This window comes from Ceratotherium simum, chromosome 22 (genome assembly GCF_057802395.1).
Source record: "Ceratotherium simum simum isolate JZ-2026a chromosome 22, ASM5780239v1, whole genome shotgun sequence".
NCBI classification, from domain to species: domain Eukaryota; kingdom Metazoa; phylum Chordata; class Mammalia; order Perissodactyla; family Rhinocerotidae; genus Ceratotherium; species Ceratotherium simum.
The window spans coordinates 18,005,319-18,028,098 of record NC_141921.1 but is presented as its reverse complement, the minus strand read 5'-3'; the positions used below and the strand labels follow the sequence as shown (position 1 = coordinate 18,028,098).

The following is a 22,780-nucleotide window of genomic DNA, read 5'->3' as shown; positions in this document are numbered from 1 at the left end:
GGCGGGGCACTCCTCCCAAGAGTAGAAGGCGGGGCCAAGTGCTCTGAGCCCCGCCCCATCCCCGTTGCCCCGGGAAACCCCGGGTTGTAACAATAACCCGCTGATGCGCTTCTGGGAGGGATCCTGCAGAGTCCGTGGGCGGGACAGCCCTGCTGCGGACCAATGACAACGCTCGGGCCCCGCCCCCGCTCCCCCCTCCCCCAGGGCCGAGCAGGGGGCGGGGTCGCGCCCGCCGCTCCTCCCCTGCTCCGTAGGCGGCGCTGTTGCGTCCAGGGGCTGCAGCGGGGTCGCCTGGACCCGGGAGCCCCGCGCCTCCACCCGCAGCCCGCAGGCGGGGCCCCCGGGCGGGCCGAGGATTCCGTGGCCGCTGGCGGGCACGCCCCGCCTCCTCCCGCGCCGGGCCCGCCCACTCCCTGTCCCCCGCCCATCCCGAGGTGCAGCCGGCGCTGAGCGCGGCAGGCGCGGGAGCTGGCGCTGGAGCCGGAGCGGCGGCGGCGGCGGCATTCACGGGGCGGCGGCGGCGGCGGCGCGGGCTCCGGCACGAGCTCGGGCTCCGGCATGGTGCAATCCGGCCTCGTCCTGGGAGAGCGGGGCCCGCGCGCGGGGCTGGCGCCGGGGGAGCGGCGGCAGCGACGGTGGCAGTGGTGGCTGCAGGCGCAGGCAGGCGGCAGGTGCTAGAAGCGGGGCTGGGCGAGGTGTGTGCCCGCTGGGCTCCGGGGCCGCCGCCCCCTCGCTGCCCCCATCTTTCCCTCCCTTTGGGCTTCCCAGCGCGTCCAGCCCCCCGTCTCCGCGCCCCAGACCATGGCGCCCCGCGGTTGAGCCGGCGCCGCCAGGGACCCCTCCCGCGGGCCTCCCCGGGGCGCGCAGATCCCGGAGCCGCCCGCCCACCCTCCGCGGAGCCTCCCTCCTCTCCTCGCCCGAGCCGGGCGGGACCATGGCTGCGAAGCTGCGAGCGCATCAGGTGGACGTGGACCCGGACTTCGCGCCGCAGAGCCGGCCGCGCTCGTGTACCTGGCCCCTGCCGCAGCCCGACTTGGCCGGCGACGAGGACGGAGCGCTGGGTTCAGGGTTGGCTGAGGGCGCCGAGGACTGTGGGCCGGAGCGCCGGGCGACGGCCCCGGCGATGGCCCCAGCGCCGCCGCTGGGCGCGGAGGTCGGACCGCTGCGGAAAGCGAAGAGCTCCCGGCGGAACGCGTGGGGGAACCTGTCCTACGCCGACCTCATCACCAAAGCCATCGAGAGCGCCCCGGACAAGCGGCTCACGCTCTCGCAGATCTACGACTGGATGGTCCGTTACGTGCCCTACTTCAAGGATAAAGGCGACAGCAACAGCTCGGCCGGCTGGAAGGTGGGGGCGTCCGGCTGTGGAGGGGGCTGGGGTCGCGGGCTGGGGCTTCCAGGCTGCTAGGTGCGTCCAGGCTCCCGGCAGGCGGTCGGAGGGAGGCCCTGGGGCACCCCCAGGGACATGGAGTGTGTGCCTAGGGCGTGGGGCCGGCCAGCAGACAGGCGCGGGCGTGCTGGGAGCAGCTATGTGCGTGCCCTGGATGCGGGGTGGGAGGTCTGGTGGGGTGACAAGGGACTGCCACTTTGAGGCATCTCGGAGGAGCATCCCACCCCATCCTTGGGAGCATAGCAGAGGAGCCAATTCCCAGGCCTCGGACGTGGGGGAGCCCCTCTTACCCCTGCGAGTTTGCTTTGTGATATTCTTGCTCTCTCCACCAGATCACCCTCCTTAAAGAGCTGGAATAATGACTTGGGGCCAGTGACTGCTTTCCCCCCAAATCTTTCCCACTGCCCTCCCTGGAGCTGGCCCCCGGGTGAAGAGTGCGACCCTGGGCCCACAGTTATTCCTGTGGTGCCAGGAGTTCACCCTAGGGCACCAGCCAGCCTGGGGTGGGGAACTGGTCAGGTGACCTGGGATCTGAGTTCTCCATGGGGCAGCTGCTGCCCCCTTGCCTGGATCAGCATGGTGAGCTGGTGATGACCTCTGCTGGTGTAGGGGCAGGGTATTGAGGGCTGGGGATCTGTCCCTGCCCACCCCAGGCTGTCAGTCTTACACTTCTCTGGCTTTCTGAGCCCAGATGCATTTGGTGGTGGGGGGAGGGGCAGGGGCACCCCAGGGAGGCCTCAGTGCCAGCCAGTGGAAAGGGGGGCGCCATCTTGCGAGGGGACAGGGGCTTGACTGGATTGTGGCCTCCAGACCCTCCTCTGGCCATCTTGTTGGGGAATGGGGATAGTCGATGCCTTTAGGGGAGAGGAGGTTGGTGGGAGGTGCTGTGCCTGGGGCCTGTGAGCTGTCAGGCTCCCTATGGGAGAGGGGTCCCTGCAAGGGAGTCGTGCCTACGTGGAGGGAGGGGGCTGTGCGTGGTGGTGGCTGCAGACAGGGTCAGAGGAAGGAGGTGTGCCAGTGGAAGAGGGGAGGCTTGTGGATGTGGACAGCTCTAGATGCCCAGAGGCTGCTTTTTAGGGGCCACAGTGCTCTGACCCGGGAGCCATGGCTCTCAGGCGTTGTGCTGGCAGCTTCTCTGTCTCTCTGTGGCCCCTGTGGAGTGGGGCCACAGCTTGGAGGAGCAGACATGAGTTCCCTTCCCCAGGCTTTCTCCTGTTCCTTTGGGCTCAGCCCCGGCCAGAACGTTTATTCCTCCCAGCTGGGTCCTGCCCTTGGGCTTTGCTCCCTCCTCCCTCCCTGCTCCCCATGCACTGTCCCACCTTTCACTTCTCCTTGTGGATATATTCCCTGTCATCAAGGGCACAGTTTAGATGCCTCTTCCAGGAAGCCTTCCCTTAACCCTCTTTAGCTAGCTTAGGACTCCCTCTTCTCTGGCCATCTCCCTATCTGTTATAGGTCTCATTTCCCTTCTCTACCCTGCGTTTGGAAGACAGTGGCAGTGTCAGAGCAATCTCTGTGCCCACAGCACCCAGCATAGAGCTTGGCAACGAGGAGCCACCGGTGCATGTCTGGTGAAAGAGTGAAGAAATGGGTGGATCATGCAGAGGATGCTGAGACCAGGGAGGGTACTGTGGGCCAGGGTAAGCCAGGAGGGCTTCCTACAGGAGGTGGAGCTCCAGCTGGGCTTAATAGATTAGGTATGATGGGGGAAGATGGCAAGAGGGGACGTGAGGCTGGAAGCTGGGCTAGAACTGCACTTCATTGAGGGTCTCAGGGCCAAGCCCTGTGCCAGACACCTTCAGGCATCTGTGCCAGGTGTCTCCTTTAATGCTCTCAGCAGTCCCTAAGGTGAGTTTTACCGTCACCATTACAGAACTGGGCACTGAGGCGCAGAGTGGAGGAGTGAACTGCCCAAGGTCACATAGTCAGTTGGTGGGAAAGCTGGACTCCAGTCCAGGTGTGTCTCCCTCCAAGGCCCCACAGAGCCTCTGGAATAGTATCCTGCTGGCACTGGCCGTGGGAGTGGGGCGCTGACGGCTTTTGCACAGGGGCAGGTCTAAATCCTAGAACGTGATTGGGAATGTGCTTCGAGATAATTTAGTCCCATGTGTTCATTTCTCAGACTGTGAGACTGAGGCCCGGGAAGGGGATGGGACTCTTCTCAGGTCGTCAGTCAGCTGTGAGCGGCAGGCCCTGGATGACGGCCCAGGTCTCCTGCCTGCCCATTGGATGCGTTTTCCACTGCACCATGCTGCTGGGGACACACTGGTTCTCCCTGTTCCCCGGGCTCAGGAAGGAAGGAGCTCTGGAAGGCTTGTCCTGGACTGGGGCATTGGAGAGGGTGCTTCAGGCTGGGGTTCCTGACTTAGGCCCTGGCAGAGACCACCCAGGCATTGGAGGAGGGCTGTTCAGATGGGCCTTTCCCATCTCATGCTCTCAGTGGCTGTCCCCCTTCTACCCCACCCCCAATCCAGCTCCCCATGGAGCTTCCTCCTCCTCATTTGTGCCCCCCTGCCGCTTGTTCCTCCATTCCCAGTCAGTCCCTCCAGGGGCCTGGTGGAGGGGCCATCTCCAACTCCCAGCCAACCTCTGGTTAGCAGGGCCTGTGGTACCCTCAAGTGCCAGGGCTGGGGCAAGGGGCCCATTGTTCCTTCCTCCCTCCCCTCTCCCACATAAGTGTTGCACTTGAATCCCCAGGGGTGTTAGACGGAGTGGGGGAACCACTGGGGAAGGCACTGCACCTGCCTTCAGGATGCATCAGAGCTCAGCCAGTTCCACACCCAGGCCCTGTGTTTTATAGGCAGGAAGGGCCGGGGGTGGGGGGGTGCAGGGAAGGCAGGTTAGATCCCCTGGGAGCCAGGCAAGCCCTCACAGAGAAGGTGGCACTTGATCTGAGCTGCCTTCACCGGGTGGGGGGTGGGGGGGCAGAATTTGAGAGAGTCTTCCAGGGGCTGTTGACTGCATATGGAAAAGCAAGGAGGTGGAATCATACATGTTGGGTTTGGGAGATGGTTGGGCGTGCCAGGCTGGAATGAGGGCTCCTAGGGATGGCAGGGAGGTGGCATGGGAAAGGCGGAGTGGGCCAGATCGGGACAGGCCGCTGTGCTTGGCCTTTACCCTGTGGTCCCAGCTGTGGCGTGCTGCGGAGAGGAAGTGGAGGAGGCAAGGTCAGCAGCAGGCACAGGGCACTCAGCAGGCTGAAGCCTGAGGAGGGGCTGGGCTTGGTGCTGGGAACTCCACCCAAGAGGCTGGCAGTGTTCCCCTCAGGGCGGAGGGTCTGCAGGCCTGGGATGGGGCTTGGACAGGAGGTCACCCTCCCTCTGCAGTGTGCTAGTAGTGTTTATCTCCGCCATCCAGGTAGAGCCTCCCACTTCCTCTCAGATGCTCCAGCCCCACCTTCCCTAGTGCTGGACTCCTCCCGGAAGCCTTCCAGGCTGCTCAGGGTCCTGGCACTCCTTCCACTTAGCGCCTCTGGAGTTGTTCTGCCTGCTTTTGTGTTTCCTGGCTGCCAGCTCCCCTGGGAGCTCCCAGGCCAGGCCTGGGCGCCTCCCATTTCTGTCCCCAGGCCTGGGGGGTGGAGGAAGCGCAGTGGATGGGGAGTTTCCCTCTCCCTCAGGGCCGGAGCAGCCTAGCTGTTGGGGGGTGGGATCTGGAGGGGTGGTGCTACCCCCATCTGGCCCAGGCTGGCCAGCAGGTCCTAGGTGGGAGGGAGGCTGGAAGGAGGGACTGATCTGAGAGGCCAGGAGGAGGGTCGTGCTACAGCCGGGCTGAGCAGTGCTTGTGAGCGCAGAGGGCTCCCCTTCCTTCCTCCCCCCAGCCTGCTCCAGCAGGGCTCCCTCCTCCTCCTTTGTCCTCCGGGGATCCCCAGCCCCAAGGGCTGGTGGGGGTTCGGGAGGAGGCGGTGTGAGCCTGGGTTGGGGGGTGTCCTCACCCCCCGCACTGCACGAGCGGGGGGCTGGCAGCTGCCCGCCTCCTGGGCACGAGCCCGTGCCAGCCGCTCCTGGCACAGTTGCTGGCACGCCCGGCAGACTCCCACGGCCACCTGCTCACACCCACCCACGAGCGCTGGCGCGCTGCGGGCCCTTCCGGCTTCCTGGGCCTCCCGGCGCCCCTCCCCCGCCGCCGTGCTCCGGAGCCCCCATCCCGGTCCTCTGCGCCCCGCCGACCCCTTCGCTCCCGCCAGCCCCACCGCCCTGGCCCCCATCCTCGCGCAAGTTGGGGAGCTCAGGAGGCGGGGCGCCGGGAGGCCCCTGGGGTAGCTGTGCCGCTGTAGGGGGGAAGGGGGGACCAGGAGGCAGGCAGGCAGACAGACCGACAGACAGGGTGAGGGCCCCGCCTGCCACCTGGCGCCGCTCCAGCGGGACGATGGCGGGCAGCGCCGTGCCAGGCGGTAATTGCAGACAGACTAATTTAAAGAGATGAGACGGTTATTTTTAACTCGTGTTAAGGTAATGAACGGTGCGGGGGGTTTGCGGGTTCGAAAGTTCAGCACCCCCCAGCCCCCACTTTCTGCGGGTTGGGGCCCCCCTCTCTGTGTGCTCTGAGGACTCCAGCTGCAGGATTCACTGGAGTGGGGGTGCTCTACCAGAGAGGAGGGAGGGCTGGGAAGGAGACGCCCACTATCCCAGGGCATATCCCATCAAATCCTGGCCACCATCCTTCTGGGTGGGTATTAGCATCTCTGTGTCCCAGGTGGAGAAGTGACTTGCCCTGGGGTCACATCCCTACGAAGTGGCAGGCCTGGAAATTGAACCCCCTTCTGACCCCAAAACTCAAGCTTTTTCTATACCATTGGGGCTGGAGGGGGGCTCTTGTGTTTGGATTTTGAAAGGGCACAGGATTATTCCTTGCAGCCCACCTTCTCCCTCCTTTGAGTGGCAGCCGGTGGTGGCCACCGCATGGGGTCCTGGGGCTGTGGAAGCCCCTCTTTCTGTGTCCTCGGAGGGGAGGGGGTGGTCATGGACTGTGTGTATGGATGTGAGCCTCTGGGATATAGGTGCAGCAGCCATAGCAGGGGGAGCCCCCTCCTCACCTCACTGTCCCCCCTACCTCGTGACTGACTCACCAGCACCCGTTGCCTATTTGCAGCCTGTGGGCCTGCCTCCTAACTTGGGGGTGGTACCTGGGAAGCAGGTACACACTGGTGCCCACTCCTCCCACCTCCAAATCAGACTTTGGGTCTCTAGGGGAACTGGGGAGTCACAGAGCCCAACACCCCCTTCCATGCTTCCTTCCTCAGCTCAGTCCCTTCTCACACACTCCCAGTGACTGAGAGCTCATGATCTCTGACCTCTGAGACTGCCCATTCTATTGCTAGACAGGTCTTAAAGTTAAGACGTCCTTCCTTCTCCCGGCAGAGGCCCATCTCCCTGGAGCATCGCTCAGGGTGTCCTAGTTCAGCCCTTTGGGGTCAGTTGGAGCTGTGGAGTTGGGAGTAGGTGAGGGGTGGACAGAGCACCTGTAGGAACCTGATCCAGGTGTGTGAGCTGGAGCAAAGCTCTTTGCATTCTGGTCCTTGGTATTCTCCCCAGTGTCCAAAGGGCCTTAACTCGGTTTCTGGTCCTTTCGGCGCTGTGACTGACAAATCCTCTAGTTCGGGAACCACGAGGGGTTAGTTGGCATGGCGGGCACAAAGTACCGATAGGACTTCTCACGGGTGGAAGCGTGTGAGCGTGGGTGTGGATGGACTTGAACTTGGGGCTCCTGCTTGGAGATGCCTACCCTGCCCATGGCGTTACCCAGGTGGCAAACGTACTCTGGGCGCAATGACAGGAGTGCTCATGGCAGTCCCAATTGGCCCCCAGAGCGGGCAGATGGGGTGTGCAGGGTGTTGGGTGGGCATTAGCTGAGGCTCTGGGGGCCGAGTAGGGCGCTCAGGGGGATAGCTGGATCTGGAGCGCCCCCCTTCCTCCTGGCACCCTGGTTACCATGGAAACCAACTCCTGTTTGGGAGGGTTTGGCTGTTTGCTGCCATTCCCCACCCCCCACCCCATATGTGGAGGTGGGAGGGGGGCCAGGTGGTGTGTGGGGGAGGGGCCTCCCACACCCTCCCCCCAGGGCCTCCCTCTTTGCAGAGAAACCTTTCTGGTCTCTAAGAGGGGTGCTTCTTGTGGGAAGGGGAACAGGAATGAAGAGAATTAACGTCTGGGTGCTAGGCAGTTAGTTGGACACTTCACATAAATGCTCTCATTTCATCCTCCCTGGGTCCTGCCAGCTATGTGTTAATAGCCCCATTTTGCAGTTGAGGAAATGGAGGCCAAGAAAGATGAAGTCACTTGGCCAAGGCAGCATGGCTGGGATGAGGCCGAGCCTGGATTTAGACACAGACTTCTCTGTTTCTACCATGTTTCCCCATGTCCCGATGCTGGTGCAGTCTCAGCCCCACACACCAGCCAGCCCTCCTGCTCCAAGGCTTGCTCATGCTCCAGAACGCTCTAGGGCTCCTCAGCTCCCCTGGGAGCCAAGCAAGCCCAAACTGCTCTGTTTGGACCCCTGGGCCCTCTGCTGGCCTTGTCTAGACCCTGCCCTTGCTCACGCTTGCCCTGCCGCCTCTGATCTCAGGCCACCCTCAGGTTGTCGCCTTTACACCTGGGCCTGGAGTTCTTAACCCACACCCACTGTCATTGTCACATGCTCACCAAGGCAGCTACTGACTCATGGACTGATCCCTTGGGACACCCCTCAGAAAGTAGGCGGGGTCTTGGGTGGTTGGAACAAAGACCTGCCTCCCAGGTGATTCTGGAACTCACTGCGTCTGCCTGAGAATTCCTGCCTTAAATCCTTAGTTGTTGGCAAACCTAGCTGATGATCAGAGTCACCCAGAGGCTTTAGATAATACAGGTTTCCAGTCCCCATCTCAGATCCTCTCCATCAGACTCTCAGCGGGTGGGCTTTGGAATCTATATTTTAACAGGTCTGTCTAGCGACGGGTGCGATTCTGAAGCAGTGCCTTAGATGGTAACGTCTCAGGCTCTGCTTGTCCCTCCCTTCTGCTGCCCCCAGTGTGGACCAGCTTCTTCTCCAAGCAGGCTGCCCAGGTTGAGCCCACTCCTCTCCTGCTCGCTCTTTTTGGATCCTCCAGAGACTTGAACCCCATGCAGACAGCTTGAAGGGACTGACCCCCATCCCCAACACATTCACTCATCCCTCACGTCTTAGGAATCGCGCCATATAGAATGTGGATGGAGAGAATGCAGCTGGCAGCCAGGGCTGATACGCTGTGCCACTCAGAGCCTCTGGCCACAGGAGGGAGGGGAATTGATGGTGTAAATTCTCAGGAAGCCTCTCTGCACCTAGAAAGGTGAGGAAACTGAACGTCACAGCCCCTGCTCTCTGAGGGCTCCCCATCTGGTGGAGGAGACGTGAGCACGTGTACAGCGCAGTGCTGTTCCTACAGGATCCAGTCCAGGGGAGGGGCTTCAGCGTGACACTCAAGGCCTTGGCCACCTGGCGCCAGTCAGCCTCTCCAGCCACATCGCTCGCCGTCTTCTGACCCTTGCTGTAGCCACACTGCACTCTTCCAGCTCAGGATTCAGTCGCCTTATGCCATTACATCCATGCTTTCCTTGAATTCTCATAGCAACCCTGTGAGGCTGGTACTGTTACTGTCCCCGTTTTGCAGATAAGGAAACTAAGGCTGAGAGAAATAAAGTGGCTTTCACAGTATCCCACTGTAAGTGACAGAAATGAAACTCCCCAGGGCTAACTCCTGCCTAGCCCATTGCTCTGGCCAAGACATTCCAAGCTGGCCTCCGCTTCCACCCCTGTCTCCAGCCCCATCATTGCCTCTCTGCTCTCCCTTGGAGTTTGGCCCTGAGGCTTCCAGCCTGGGGCGTGGCTCTGGGGTCCCTGGCTCCCTTTCTCAGAGAGCTCCCTCAAAACAGGGCCTGACCAGCCTGATATTGTCCCACACCGCACGCCCCCCAACCCCATCTGTAGGCCCCAAGGCTGATGGCAGCTTCCTCCCTCCAGGCCTACACCCATTGTGCACCAACTGCAGTGCTGCTCAGGGGAACGGGACTGGCTCCCTGACTTTGAGGTGCCCACAAGTCAAGCTGGGGAGATAAGATGAGGACTCCAGATTTTGATTCAGGATAAAGACTGCTCAGGGTCACTGTGGAAGGCCAGATAATGATCTATAGGTGTTTGGAGGTGGGGGAAGGGAACCAGACAAAGGAAGTCAACCCTCAGGACTCTTTAGGAGCCCCACAGAGTCTGGCTGTGTTGGCCAGAGCCCACCAGGACTTGAGGCTGGAGAAGCAAGCAGAGGCCTGACAGTTAGTGGCCTTGAATGCCAACCTGGGGAGCTGGCACTCCAAGCTGTAGGGGATGGGGAATTACCCTGGCAGAAAAATCCCTTGACGGTGGTGTGGAGGGTGGATGAGGGGAGAGATGGGCGCCGGCACCCAGTGTGGGCCTGGTACTGGGGTCCAGGGGAGAAGATGAGCCCGAGAGAGGGTGGAGGCCCAAAGAGTCCTAGATGCCAGCCCTGAGGTGCCATTCAGCACCCTTTGGTGCTTCAAGGATCCCGGAGGTGAGGCAGAGTGGTGTTAGGAGTCTTGGACACAGGCAGGGAGGAGCTGATCATAGCTCTGTCATTCACCCTGTGTGTGGCCTTGGGCAACTGTCCCCAAGATATCAGGAAATATCATGACGGTTATTCATTGCTCTGGGAAAGGAAAGGAACCAGCACTGCTGTGTCAGGTGGGGGTCCCTGGGCCCTGATCCCTAAAAGACACTGACTTGTGCGTGTTGCGGGAAAGGGGGTCCTTCCTCTAATGCCTCCCTTTCTGTCCCTAAGGTGTCAGATATTCAGGATGTCCAAGCTTTGTCCTGCCCTTAGGTTAACCCACTGCTTTCTAGCCTCCAGAGCCTTCCCCATGGCCTTGGGAGGCAAGCAGCCAGGTTTTAGGCTCTGTATTTTTACAGATAAAGGCAATGATTTGCTCAAGGTCACCCTTGAACCCAGGGCTGCCTGCCCCTGGGTGCCTGCTTCCCTTTGCCCATTGGGAGGCTGTGTGACCTTGGGCATGGCCATTCCCTCTCTGGCTGAGTCCTATCTAGAGATCTGAATTCCCCTCCCCCAAGACTCTGGGAAGCTGTGATGCCTTCTCCACCTCTCCTGTCCCCTCCCCCTGTCCTCATCTGGCCTTGCCTCCTCTGTAACCTGAGCTGGGGCTGTGGGGGAAGGGGCTTGCCCTCTGCCAGAGGCACCTGCCAGCTGAGCAGATGTGAGGGGATGGAGGCCCCTCCTCCCCCAGGGCATCTCCGGCTCTTAGCCCAGCCAGGCTGGGGCTGGGCAGGCAGTGCTCAGCACACCTAGCCCTGGCCCCTGGCCTCTGGACCCAGAACTTGCCCTGAGCACTTGTCCCTTTTCAGCGGACGTTCGTGCTCCAACATGTCCTGCAAGGACCTCTCAGTATCCAGGAGAAGAGAGATGGCAGATGAGGGCTGGTGCCTGGTTTGGGTGGGCTGCCCTGGGGACAGAGGGCCAAGGGCGGCCCCTGGGGCAAGGCCAGTGTCTGCGCGGGTGGCCATGCCCCTGGGAGAGCAGATGGCTCTCTTGGCACCACGCCCATTCTGCCCTTTTTCCCCTCAGGAGCCGGCCTGCAGGGCTGGGGCACAGCTGCTGGGCCCTCCCCAGAGCCAGGCCCAGGGCAGGGCTGGGTGAGGTCACCGCAGCTGCTCCAGGCCTAGGGCAGGGGTGTGGGGAGGTGCGGCCTGAGGGAGGGAGGGGGCTCCGACTGAGAAGAGACGGAGAAGCCTGAATGGCTTTGCATTTAGGGATCCCCTTTAATCCCAGATGAAGGAGGAAAGAGTGTGGAGGTGTGGCTAAGCCATTGCAGACAGCCCCCACCCCCACCCCAGGCCCACCCTGGAGCTTCTGCCAGGCCTGGGCTCCTCCCTAGAGGCATCTCAGGGTGGGAGGAAGAGCAAGGGCCCTGGGTGTGAATTCCTGCACCACCACTTACACTACGTGACCTTGGGCAGGTCAGTTTGTCTCTTGGAGCCTCAGTTGCTCATCTGTAAAATAGGGATAATAAACCAGCTCGGAGGGTTGTCACAGAGACTCAATAGGGTTTTAATTGCTGAGTGCCAGCACAGTGCACGGCACCTGGTGAACGCTCAGTAAATGGTAGTTTCTTTGCTTCCTCACTTGGCTGGATTCTCTGGAGGAGCCAGGAAGTGCTGAGGAAAAGGAGGGAGGTGGCAGAGGCAGCAGGAACTGGAGGGGAGACCAGGATGGAGGAGGCAAGGCCTGGAGCTCTGGCCTGAGGTTTTGCTGAACAGAAACTGCACAGAATTGCCAGGCCTGAGTGGTTTGTGGCTGCTGAGAGCTCCATCCTATGGTTGACTGAATGTGAGCCAAGGGTTGCCCCAGAAAGTTCACGTGGGGAGGCAGACTCATAGACAGTTATACTCCAGTGTGCAGTTAGATTTCTGCAGTAGCACTGACGTGGGAGCAGCTATCTTTGGGGCTTGCAGAGGGCACTAGGAAGATGCCACAGAGCTAGCCTTGTTGGAGCAGCAGGAACTGGTGGAGGAGAGAGAGAGGGAAGGGCAAAGGGAACAGAGTGCAAAGGCATGGAGGTGTGAGACGTCCAGGGTGGCTGGAGCCCCAGATGGGCTTAAGGGAATGGAGGTGATGAGGCTGGAGAGCGTCAGAGGGCTCTTGAGTATCAGTCTGGAGTTGGACCCAAGCCTGTGGGTGATGAGCAGCCACAGGTTTTTGAGGGGAGAGCTTGGACTTCTGCTGCTGCTTTGTTTGCTGCCCAGGCTGGGTGTGTGGGCTCTGCTGTCTCTGGGGTTGGGGTGGGGGATGCCAGGGCCTATCCCTTGAACTCATGCCTTGCTTGGGACATTTGGTTCCCCCTGCCCCCTGGCTGCCCACTTCTGTTCCACTGCTGACCCCAAGCCCACCCACCTGTTGACACCTGTGGCCCTGATGCCGCCACCTGCCCTTCTACCCCTCCTCCACTACAGACACTAGTACCAAGGATTTGTACGTGGCCTCAGGCCCTTGAGGTCATCCAGGTCACCCTTTCTGCCAGGTGAAGCACCACAGCTTCACCTCAGGCAGCAGAGCAAGTGACCCCCGGAGAGTCTGTGGCTCTGTCTGAGACAGGTGTGTGTTCCTGGGCCAGACTGGGGCCCCAGAGTGGCGTTGGGGTAAGGGGTGGGACAGGGGCTGCTCTTGGGGCTCTGAGACAGGGAGGGGTTGAGGTTCGTGACATGTGGGATCTCATCCATGGATGTTGGGATTGTTACCTTCTTTTCCAGGGGAGGCCCAAGGTCCCATGGGTGAAGTTGGAATTTCAGCCACTGCCTTTGACCTCTGTTCCTGCAGGAAGGGAGGGAAGGAAGGAGGGAGAGAGGAAATGGGAGTCATGGTGGGGATCCAGCGCTCACATAGCCCCACAGGTGGTGTCTGCTCAGGGAGGCATTAAAGGGAGGAGCTAGATCATCATCCCCACGGGGTAGGCAGGTCAACTTGCTGAGGGAGGGGCTGGGCTGAACCTTGGACAGTGATAGAACCTGGAGAGGTGTCCATACCTGGCTTCGGGCTTGAATGGATGGACACAAGACCCGGGACTGAACTGGGAGGGTCCTGGAACCGCCTGGTGCCAGGGAGGCCAGGAGGTAGCACAGGGCTTGTGGTGGGTGAGGGGCACAAGACTTGGGTCTCCTGTCTCTTATAAAAGCCAGGAAGCTTGGGCTTGAGAACCAAGGCAGGGATGGACACTGAGGTGGGCAGCGGGGCAGTGTCCCCCGTCACACTGAGACCCAGACCTGGCTTCATCACTTCCCAGCTTCATGGCCTCAGGAGTCATTTAATCCACCTGAGCCTCAGTTTCCCCCCTTTGTAAAATAGCACTACCTATTCGCAGGGCAGTTATCAGGATTAAAAGAAGAAATGTATCAAAGAACCTAGCCTGGGTCTGTCATACTGTAGGTGGTGCCCTTCTCCTGCCTCAGTATTTGAAGCACGTGGCGGTGGTGTGCTAGAGCTGGCTTCCACTGGCTCATGAGAGCCGATCGTGCACACTTCTTCCCAGTTCTGCGCTCAGTGACGTCATGCTGGCAGCTTAAAATTGGCTACGATGGGAGTATCCATGCCACAGAAATCAGCAAAAGCTACAAGTCAAATCCTGGAGAGCTGGAGGAAATCCATCCTGTGGGCCCTCTTTAGCCCTAGAGGGGACAAAACGGGAGGTGGGGCAATGGTGGAGCACTGGCTGGGCCACGCAACCTAGAACTCAAAGGCCGTGGGCCCTTTTGGGCCTGGGGAGATTGGACATAGTCATAGCAGGAGACAGCAAATGGTGGAACCCCTTTCCTCTCCACACTGCCCCCTCCCCACCTAGAGATCTGGTGGGCTCTGGCTGGAAAAGTAAGATTGGATGAGGCTGAGCTATCAGAGAATGAAGCTGTACTGGGAGGAGAAATGAGGTTGTACTGGAAGATAAACGAGGTTGTACTGTCAGGGAATGAGGTGGTACTTGGAGGCAAGGTGAGGCTGCATTGTTAGATAAATGAGGTTGTACTGTCGGGATGAAGTGTACTTGTAGGAGAGATGACGTCCTGCTGGATCAGTCGGGTTGCACTGTCAGAGAACACAGCCACACCACAGGAGGAAGGAGATCCTCCGACTTGGAGAATAAATGAGGGTGTCCTGCTGGATAAATGAGGGGGCCCGTCAGGTGAATGGAGTGCTGTTAGCAAATGAGGTTGTACTTGCTGGATAAATGGGACTGGTGTGCTGGATAAATGGGGTTGTGCTGTCAGATGAATGCATTACTGCTCGTGGGCGAAGGGTGTCCTGGGAATAGATGGGGTTGTCTTGCTGGATAGATGAGGTGCGCCATCAAGTGGATCAGACCCTGTCCAGGAGGGAGGCACCGTCAGCAAGGATGAGGTTATTCTGTTCCCACTGGGGCTCATGGAGTGTCTTCTCACCCAGGTGGTACAGTCTGTAAGAAACCTTGGCCCCAGCAAGCCCTAGGTTACTCAGGTCTATCTGGGGAGCAGGAGGGAGCAAGGTGGGGGGCTGGGGTGGGCAGCTGCATTGTTCACCCTCTGAGGCCTTCTTCCCCTCTCATGGAATCCCTCACTGCTCTCTGCGGTTCCATCTGTGGATCACACTGTTCCTGACTTCCTCCACCCCATGATTATCTCTCCTTCTGACTATGTTCCCTTCTTTCAGCCCAGTTTGGAGAAGCTCGTATCATGTGCCAGCTACTCTGCCCAGTCTCATTAATTCTTCCTGCAACACAGTATTCCCCCTTTACTCTCTCATTCATTCATTCATTCCTTTGACATTTAGTAAACGCCTAGTATGTATCAAACACATGGAGTACAGTAAAAAATGGACAAAAATCCCTCATGAAATAGGGAAACCAGACAATAAATAATAAATACAGAATATAAATAAATTATATATTTATATATAACATATATTAATTTATTAATTCATATATATATAAATTAAATATTCATTTAGACAGTGATAATTGCTTTAGAAAAATGTAGAGCAAGGTAAGGGGGCCCAGAAGTGGCAGGGAAGAGGAGCAGTTGTTAAGAGTGGTCGGGATGGGCCTCGTTGCAAAAGATGACATCTGAAGAAAGACTTGAAGGAGATGAGAGATCGACGTGGGTGTCTGGGCACCCAGTGTTTCTCTGAGACAGAGGCCCCAAGGTGTGACCATGTCTCGCAGCTTCAGAGCAGGAGGGAGGGATCCAGCATTTAGGGGAGGAGTCTGAGAGGTCATGGAGGGGCTGTGGGCTATGGCAAGACCTCTGTTCTTTACTCTGAGTGAGATGGGGGCATCAGAGGGGTCTGGGCAGGACTGGACGTGATCCGGGTTATTTGAAGGACCACTCTGGCTGGCACGTGGTGGAGGGCTGCAGGGGAGCAAGGGTGGAAGCAGGTAGCTGTGTGAGGAGATGGAAGTTCAAAGCATCTTGCCCCAGGGTCGCACTGCTTGTGAGTGTTGGAGCCACAACTGGGATCCGCAGCCAACACCAGAGCGCATGCGCTTTGCCCTGCGCCAGCCTCCTCTCCCTGGTGGGTGAGGCCCCAGGGGACTGGCCTCCCTGGCCCAGGTTCTGAGGGAGAGTGGGATGGGTGTGGAATGTAACCCACTCTCCCTTCCCTCTGCCCGCTGAGGGTCTCCTGAGGCCCTGAATCAGGAAGGTCTGTCTCCCCTGGGAACCTGCCCCAGGCCTGCATGGAGGTATGGGAGATGGGAGGCCCCAGAAGTCGGGCCCAGCTCTGGGCACCAGGGGAGCGCGGGCATGCCGGGGCCGGGCTGTGGTGGCGGGTTGCTAGGCGACTCCGAGAGGGAGCCCTGGTTACTGCTGCCTGGCAGAGGCATCTCCCTCCTCTGCCTCCCTCACCTCCTCTGTGGCCTCTGGCCTCCCAGGAGGCCTTGTGGGTGAATTGTGATCTGCGCTTGCCATTGGATGTTGGCCGGGAGGTCTGATGGGTACCAGGTGGCTGGGCTCTGAGGAGCCAGCCTGGGCTGCAGGGCCTGGGCTTCCCTCATGGGGCACAGCCCTGGTGTACACCTGGTGCAGAGCCTGGCTCAGCAGTGAGGGCCTAGGTCCTTGTGCAGCTCTGGGCCACCTCCCTGGGTGACCCTGGACAAGGTATGGCCCTCCTCTAGGCCTCCTCTCTGCCCCATCCATCTGGCCAGCAGAATCTCTCCCCAGGGGCCTGGTTTTCTGTGCGAGTGCAAGGGAGGGTGCTGAGCCGGCAGGGCCTCAGGTGCCCCCACCCCCACTCCCTGATGGCTTGAGTGTGCAACACTCAAGTTTTGCATTAGATTCCATTAACTGAAAGAGTTCCACCACTTTGAAAAAAAGTTTGAAAACCTCTGGGCTGGATGATTCTAAGAACTTTCAGTGTCAAACCAAAAAGGTCCCCAGAGTACAGCTGGCCCATCTCATCAGTTTACTGGTAGGGAAACTGAGGCTGGAGAGAAGGAGGGACTTGCCCCAGGTCAGGCTTGCTGGAATGGATCAATCCCCAGGCTGAGGGTCAGGGGGCTTGGGCCCGAATCCCTGCTCTACCACCAGGTCCTGGGTGACCTTGGGCAAATCCTTTCTTCTCTCTGGTTTGGACCAGCCATTGTTTCAGGCTGGGGCTCAAGCTCCCAGGGGTACCTGGCTGGGCAGGAAACAGAGTGGGGAAGGATGCAAACCTTCCTAGGCTCAGAACATGTGCTCTTGGTAAAAGTCTAAAACATTATTTTTATATTCAGAAAATTTGGACGTATTATGAAGTACAATTCAAAATTCACTTGAACTCTACAAACGAATCACAAGACATATAGGAAATTTTGACCTTGTGACATGTCCCCAGTCTTTCCATGCTGCCAGCTTCTAGGGATAGTTTACATGGAAAGTTTGAGAAGCACTGGAGTACTGGCTTCCTAAGATTCTTTGGAAATTCTCTGACTCGTTTCTCTCTCCCGTGGTGGAATGCGATGTCCTTTAGACTCAGGGTGAGATTAACCTGAAATCAATACCTGGCTCTGCCACTTAAACTGTGTGACCTTGGCAACTTACTTAACCTCTCTGAGCCTCACTATCCTCATCCTTAGATAGGGATCACAATCCCTGACTTGTATGGAGTTTGACAGACTGATCACATGAGATAAAGTAGTTTAACGCTTATATGTCTGAACAGGCAGGTCCTGAGTAGGTGCTGGTACTTGGCAATGTCCTTCGTCCTTCCCCCCCAGCACTCAGAACCAGGCTGGCACATAGGGACATTGATAAAGACGTGTTGCCTTACTGACCTCCAGGTGGAGAAGCTGGGAGGTGGAGCTTCTGGGAAGCCAGAGAGTTCCATAGGGGAGAAGAACTGAGGCCTCCTAGGCCCCTGAACACAGGTGTGAGGGAGGGGCTGGGGAGCCAGGTGCAGGGGCGGGAGCAGGAAGGGGGTATCTAATTGAGGGAGCACCACTCCCTGGGGGTCCAGCTCCCCTCCTCTCAGGGCCCCAGGAGAAGCCAGGCAGGGCAACGCTTGGAGGGGCCTTGGAGCCCCAGCTGTCACCTCCTTAGACCAGAAAGTGCCAGAGATAGGGAGCCTGGGCCCTGAAGAGTCAGGGCAGTACCTGGAGCTGGGGGTGAGGGGTGGGAGCATACCCTGGGCAGCAGAAAGGACCCCTCCTCCTGGAGACTGGTGGGAAGGAGGTGGGAGGGAGAGCCCTCACGGATCAGTGGTTATGGTTACAGGTGGATTAATGAGTTAAGAGCAGGTCCATGAGCTGGGCAGATCTGGATGGAGTGGTACCTAGCACTGCTGCCTGTGGGACTGTGGGCAAGTTACATCATGCCTCTGGGCCTCCGCTCCCTGGTACATGAGATGGGGTAATGCCAGCTTCCCCGGGTTGTTAGTGCCCAGCACAGTTATGCTCAGGGTATGATATTAAGGAGGTAGAGACAGAGCAGGTCTGTTGGGTGACCTAAGAGGTGAGGTCTTCTGGCCAGAGTGAGGGATTTAACCAACGTCTATGAGCACCTGGGTTCACCAAACACTTACCCACACACATTATCTCAGGTAATGATCTAACAGCCTTCGAAAGTGGTTATTGAATGTTGCCCATTTTTTTCAGAGTTCACTGAGGCTCATAAGAGATTGAGTCAACAGCCCATGGTCACATAGCTAGGTGGCTGAAAAGAGCCAGGCATCCTGCCCAGCCCTTCTGATACCCAAGCCCATGCTGCTTCTGCAGCAGTTACTAAGCTGGGAGGTCAAGGCCACCAGGTGGGAGGCCCCGGTGGTGGGGCGTGGCAGGCCCAGCAGAAGTCCTACTCCTCCAGGTTCCTGAGGGGAGCCAGGTCAGTGGAGCTGTGGACTCCCCTGCCTTCTTGGCAAAAGCAGGCAGTGACATGGGGATCACTAGAGACTGGCAGAGTAGAAATTTAGAAGAGGATATGCCGGGGTGGCAAAAGTGAAGCTCAGGGAAGTAGGAAGGAACAGCAGAAAGGGCCATGGGGCCTGGGGCAAGCCACTTCACCTCCTGAGCCTTGGTCTTCTTGTCTGTAAATGGGGATTACGCCACCTGCTTTGTGGGGATTTTGTGAAGGCTCCACTGAAGGGGCTTTGAGGGCAGAGCCACTCTGCTTCAGGTGGGTCAGGAGGGAAGGGTGGGCTGCAGCCCAAAGGGCAGGCTGGAGAGCTGGGCTGGCCTGAAGGTGGGCACCAAGCAGAGGTGGAGTCTGAGGTCTCCACGGCCAGTGGATGTGTTTTGAGGGGCTTGCTGTGTGGAGGTCCCAGGAGCTCAGAGGAGTTGGGGGAAATCTCTGCAAAGTCTGGGGCCTATAGCCACCTTGGGGACCCCCAGCTTATTCTGCTTTCCCTGGCCAGGCCCTCCCAGCAAAGGGTTAACAGTCTTCTCTACCTGCAGTTGCATTTTAAAGACACGAAATTAAAGCAGGTAATTTATTCTCCCCACACACGAAAGAGCAATTAGTTCTAAACAGGGCTTAATCAGTCACCGCGAGATTGATTTCTGGAGCCCTGGGTTTTCGGGCTCCTGGCGCCATGCCAGGCTGGGGAGGGAGGGGGGCAGACAAATGAGCCGCAGCGGCATGAGCCCTTACATAATCTGCCGGGGGCCCTGGCAGGCTGGCCAGCTCCAGGCGGTGCTGGGCTGAGCTGGGGAGACGGGGTCCTGCTCCCCTGCTGCAGGCCCCTTAAGAGTCGCCCTCAGGTTCGCCCATGCTTTCCGGGAAAGGCCAGGCCCAAGGCTCGGGTCCCACCTTCTGGGCAGTGCCTGTGGGGGGCGGGGGAGAGGATGGGTGTTCGGGTTAGTCCGACCTGGGGACTTACACCTGTTCCCCCAACCCCCTTGCCCCCTTCTCCCTTCTGGCTCTCTCCTTTCTCACTCTCTCACCTCCTTCTCTGTTTTCTCCCCCCTCCCCGTTCCCCACGGCCTCCTCACTTCCCACTCCCCCACCCATGTCCTTGTCTCCGGCCACAGAACTCCATCCGGCACAACCTGTCGCTGCACACCCGTTTCATCCGCGTGCAGAACGAGGGCACCGGCAAGAGCTCGTGGTGGATGCTGAATCCCGAGGGCGGAAAGACGGGCAAGACCCCGCGGCGCAGGGCCGTGTCCATGGACAACGGGGCCAAGTTCCTGCGCATCAAAGGCAAGGCAAGCAAGAAGAAGCAGCTGCAGGCACCTGAGCGAAGCCCCGACGACAGCCCCCCGAGCGCACCAGCCCCGGGGCCCTTGCCTGCCGCGGCCAAGTGGGCCACCAGCCCGGCCTCACACGCCAGCGACGACTATGAGGCGTGGGCCGACTTCCGCGGTGGCGGGAGACCCCTGCTAGGGGAGGCGGCCGAATTGGAGGACGACGAGGCCCTGGAGGCCCTGGCGCCATCGTCGCCGCTCATGTACCCGAGCCCGGCGAGCGCGCTGTCGCCCGCGCTAGGTGCGCGCTGCCCGGGGGAGCTGCCCCGCCTGGCCGACCTGGGAGGCCCGCTGGGTCTGCACGGCGGCGGCGGCGGCGCGGGGCTGCCGGAGGCCCTGCTGGACGGCGCGCAGGACGCGTACGGGCCGCGGGCCCGCGCCGGGACGCCCGCCTACTTCGGGGGCTGCAAGAGCGGTGCTTACGGCGGGGGCGGGGGCGGGGGCTTCGGGCCGCCGGCGCTGGGCCCGCTGCGCCGCCTGCCCATGCAGACCATCCAGGAGAACAAGCAGGCCAGCTTCGCGCCGGCCGCCGCGCCCTTCCGCCCCGGGGCGCTGTCCGCGCTGCTGCCGCCGCCGCCGCCCGCGCCCAGGCCCGGCCCGGTGCTGGGAGCGCCCGGGGAGCTGGCGCTGGCGGGCGCGCCCGCCGCCTACCCGGGCAAGGGGGCGGCCCCATACGCGCCGCCTGTGCCCTCGCGCAGTGCCTTAGCCCACCCCATCAGCCTTATGACGCTGCCCGGCGAGGCGGGCGCCCCGGGCCTGGCGCCGCCGGGCCATGCGGCCGCCTTCGGGGCCCCGCCCGGCGGCCTCCTGCTGGACGCGCTGCCCGGGCCGTACGCGGCCGCCGCTGCCGGGCCGCTGGGTGCCGCGCCCGACCGCTTCCCGGCCGACCTGGACCTCGACATGTTCAGCGGGAGCCTCGAGTGCGACGTCGAGTCCATCATCCTCAACGACTTCATGGACAGCGACGAAATGGACTTCAACTTCGACTCGGCCCTGCCTCCGCCGCCGCCCGGCCTGGCCGGGGCCCCGCCCCCCAACCAGAGCTGGGTGCCGGGCTGAGGGCCGCTTCCCGCGCCCCGGGTGCCTGCCCCGCCCCAAGGGGCCTCTGTTTTCCCATCCTGATCCCCGGGACCCCACCCCCGATTCCAGCTCCGCGGGAGGATCCAGGAGGCAGCCCCAGCCCAGCTAGAGACATCCCTCAGAAGTTGACCGCTGAAGGAAGTGGTGGGGAGGGGCTGGGGCACCCCTCCACTGCTGCCCAGACTCCTGAGACCCACTCCTTCCCCCGGGGGCAGGAAGTCTGGGAGTGGAGGCCGAATTCCGGGCTGGGTGGAATGGCGAGGAGCGAGGTGGGCCGCGCTGGTCGGGGAAGCCAACCGGGAGATGGGGCGGGGGGCGTCTCCGAATCTTCAGTTTCATTTGTGGGGCCCTCGCCATGACGAATCGCCCACCCCAAACTGCGCTCTAGTTCTCAATTGACACTTTCCTACTGGTCTTAGCCTCACCCACCCCAAGCCAGCAATCCCCTCCCGAAAATACACTCACACCTACCTACTGTTCACCCTGAGCTGTCCTCTTTCAGCCCTAAACCACCTCCCACCGCCACGGTTCAGCCCCTCCCACCCATCCTTGCCGGCCCCAGCTTCTCCCCTCCCTCTTTCCAACCTCCCCATCACCCCCTAGTGCTGGTGTCAGTCTCTCCAGCGGGCCTCAGCTCCCATCCACCCTACAACCGACACCCCTTTTTCCGTGCCAGTCCTGGCTCCTCTCTCCCATATTTATAAGTGTCCGGTCGGGGCGGGCTGTGGGCGCGGCGTCCCTGGCGCATATCGTAGGCAGTGTACCGTGGCCGTGCCGTCAGCGTGTGCGTGTGCGTGTGTGCCGTGTCGAGGCCGTGTAGAGTGCATTGTACAGCATATTTTCATGAATAAAATTGTTTTAAATATTTCCCGCGCCTTGGGCTAGCAGGGGGCGTAGCAGCAGAGGAGGAGAGTTGGCAGGGATCATGGGGGCGGAGTGTCCCTGTGCCTGAGCCCCTACTGTGGCTTTGCCTCTGAGTATGTGTCAGCATTCACTACGTCTGTCTGCTCAACACACATTGGTTAAGGGCCTACTGAGTTCCGGACGCTGGAGATGTGCCTGTGTGGAGCTCTGCACCTGTTTCCGTGAACATGTGCATGCAGGAAGTTTCTGGTTTGGCGAAATTCTGTCCTGAATAAGCCTCAGAGATTGGAAGAGAAGGCACAGATATTTACTGAGAACCTGTTAGTGTCAGGTCATGTATTAGGCACGATTTTTGTCCCCGATATACAGATGAGAAAAAGGTCCGAGAGGGACAATGGCTTGGGAAGGCAAGGTGGGGTGGAAAGGAGGCCTTTGAAGGCACACAGACATCTATTTGAATCCATTCCCGGCGGTTTACTGGCTGTGTGACCATGGGCAAGTTTTTAACCTCTGTAGCCTTGCTTTCCTGGTCTAGACCACAGGATTGTAGCACTGATTGCATGGATTTCTTCTAAGGAGTAAAGGAGAAAAGGTATGTAATGTGCTCAGCAGAGGTCCTGCACTCATTCATTCATTCATCCACAGAAGATTTAGTGACCAACTGTTATGTGCTAGGTCTTATACCAAGCACTGGGGCTGCCACAGAGAACATCACAGGCACAGTCTCTCCCCTCAAGGAACTTAGAGGCTCGAGGGGGACATGGATGAGTAAATAGGCGATTACAGGTCAGAGCTGGAGTGAAGGGAGGAGCCAGGGGGCTGTTGTGGGAATGAATGACACGCTGCACCCATCCCAGGCTTGAGGAGTCAGGGAAGGTACCTGGAGGGGGTGCTATCTCAGCTGAGCCTTGAAGGATGAGTTGGCCTTGGGAAGGGGAGGGATTCAGACAGAGGGAACGGCATGTTCAGAGGCCCAGAGTCAAGAGATCATATGGGTTCCAGAACCAAAGGCAGTTTAGTGTGATGAAAACTCAGAGACAGAAAGGTTACTGATGACAGGGAGGCAAATGGGCTGGAGGGGGCAACAGTGGGAGAGAGTCAGTGGCCAGGCCAGAGGTGCTGGTGGTGACTGAAACCAGGAGGGAAATGGGAGGGCAGTAGGGCTGGAGCGGAAAGGATGAGGTCACATATATTTTGGATGTGGGGTCATTGGGACTTTGTTGTGGATTGGACATGG

At 59.8% G+C, this 22,780-nt stretch overlaps 1 protein-coding gene across 1 annotated transcript; it reads left to right on the top strand.

Annotated features, from left to right (window-relative positions):
- The first annotated feature begins 366 nt into the window (after positions 1–366).
- FOXO6 (forkhead box O6) lies at positions 367–21,546 on the top strand. Its single transcript, XM_087446159.1, has 2 exons — positions 367–1,348; positions 19,384–21,546. Exons 1-2 carry the CDS (start codon positions 935–937, stop codon positions 20,656–20,658), a joined length of 1,689 nt encoding a protein of 562 aa, XP_087302285.1. The 5' UTR covers positions 367–934; the 3' UTR covers positions 20,659–21,546.
- The last annotated feature ends 1,234 nt before the right edge of the window (positions 21,547–22,780 follow it).

Coding starts and splice junctions, on each gene's coding strand:
- FOXO6 (XM_087446159.1), top strand. CDS start 935: ATGGCTGCGAAGCTGCGAGCGCATCAGGTGGACGTGGACCCGGACTTC. Junction 1,349..19,383: donor ACAGCTCGGCCGGCTGGAAG/GTGGGGGCGTCC, acceptor CTCCGGCCACAG/AACTCCATCCGGCACAACCT.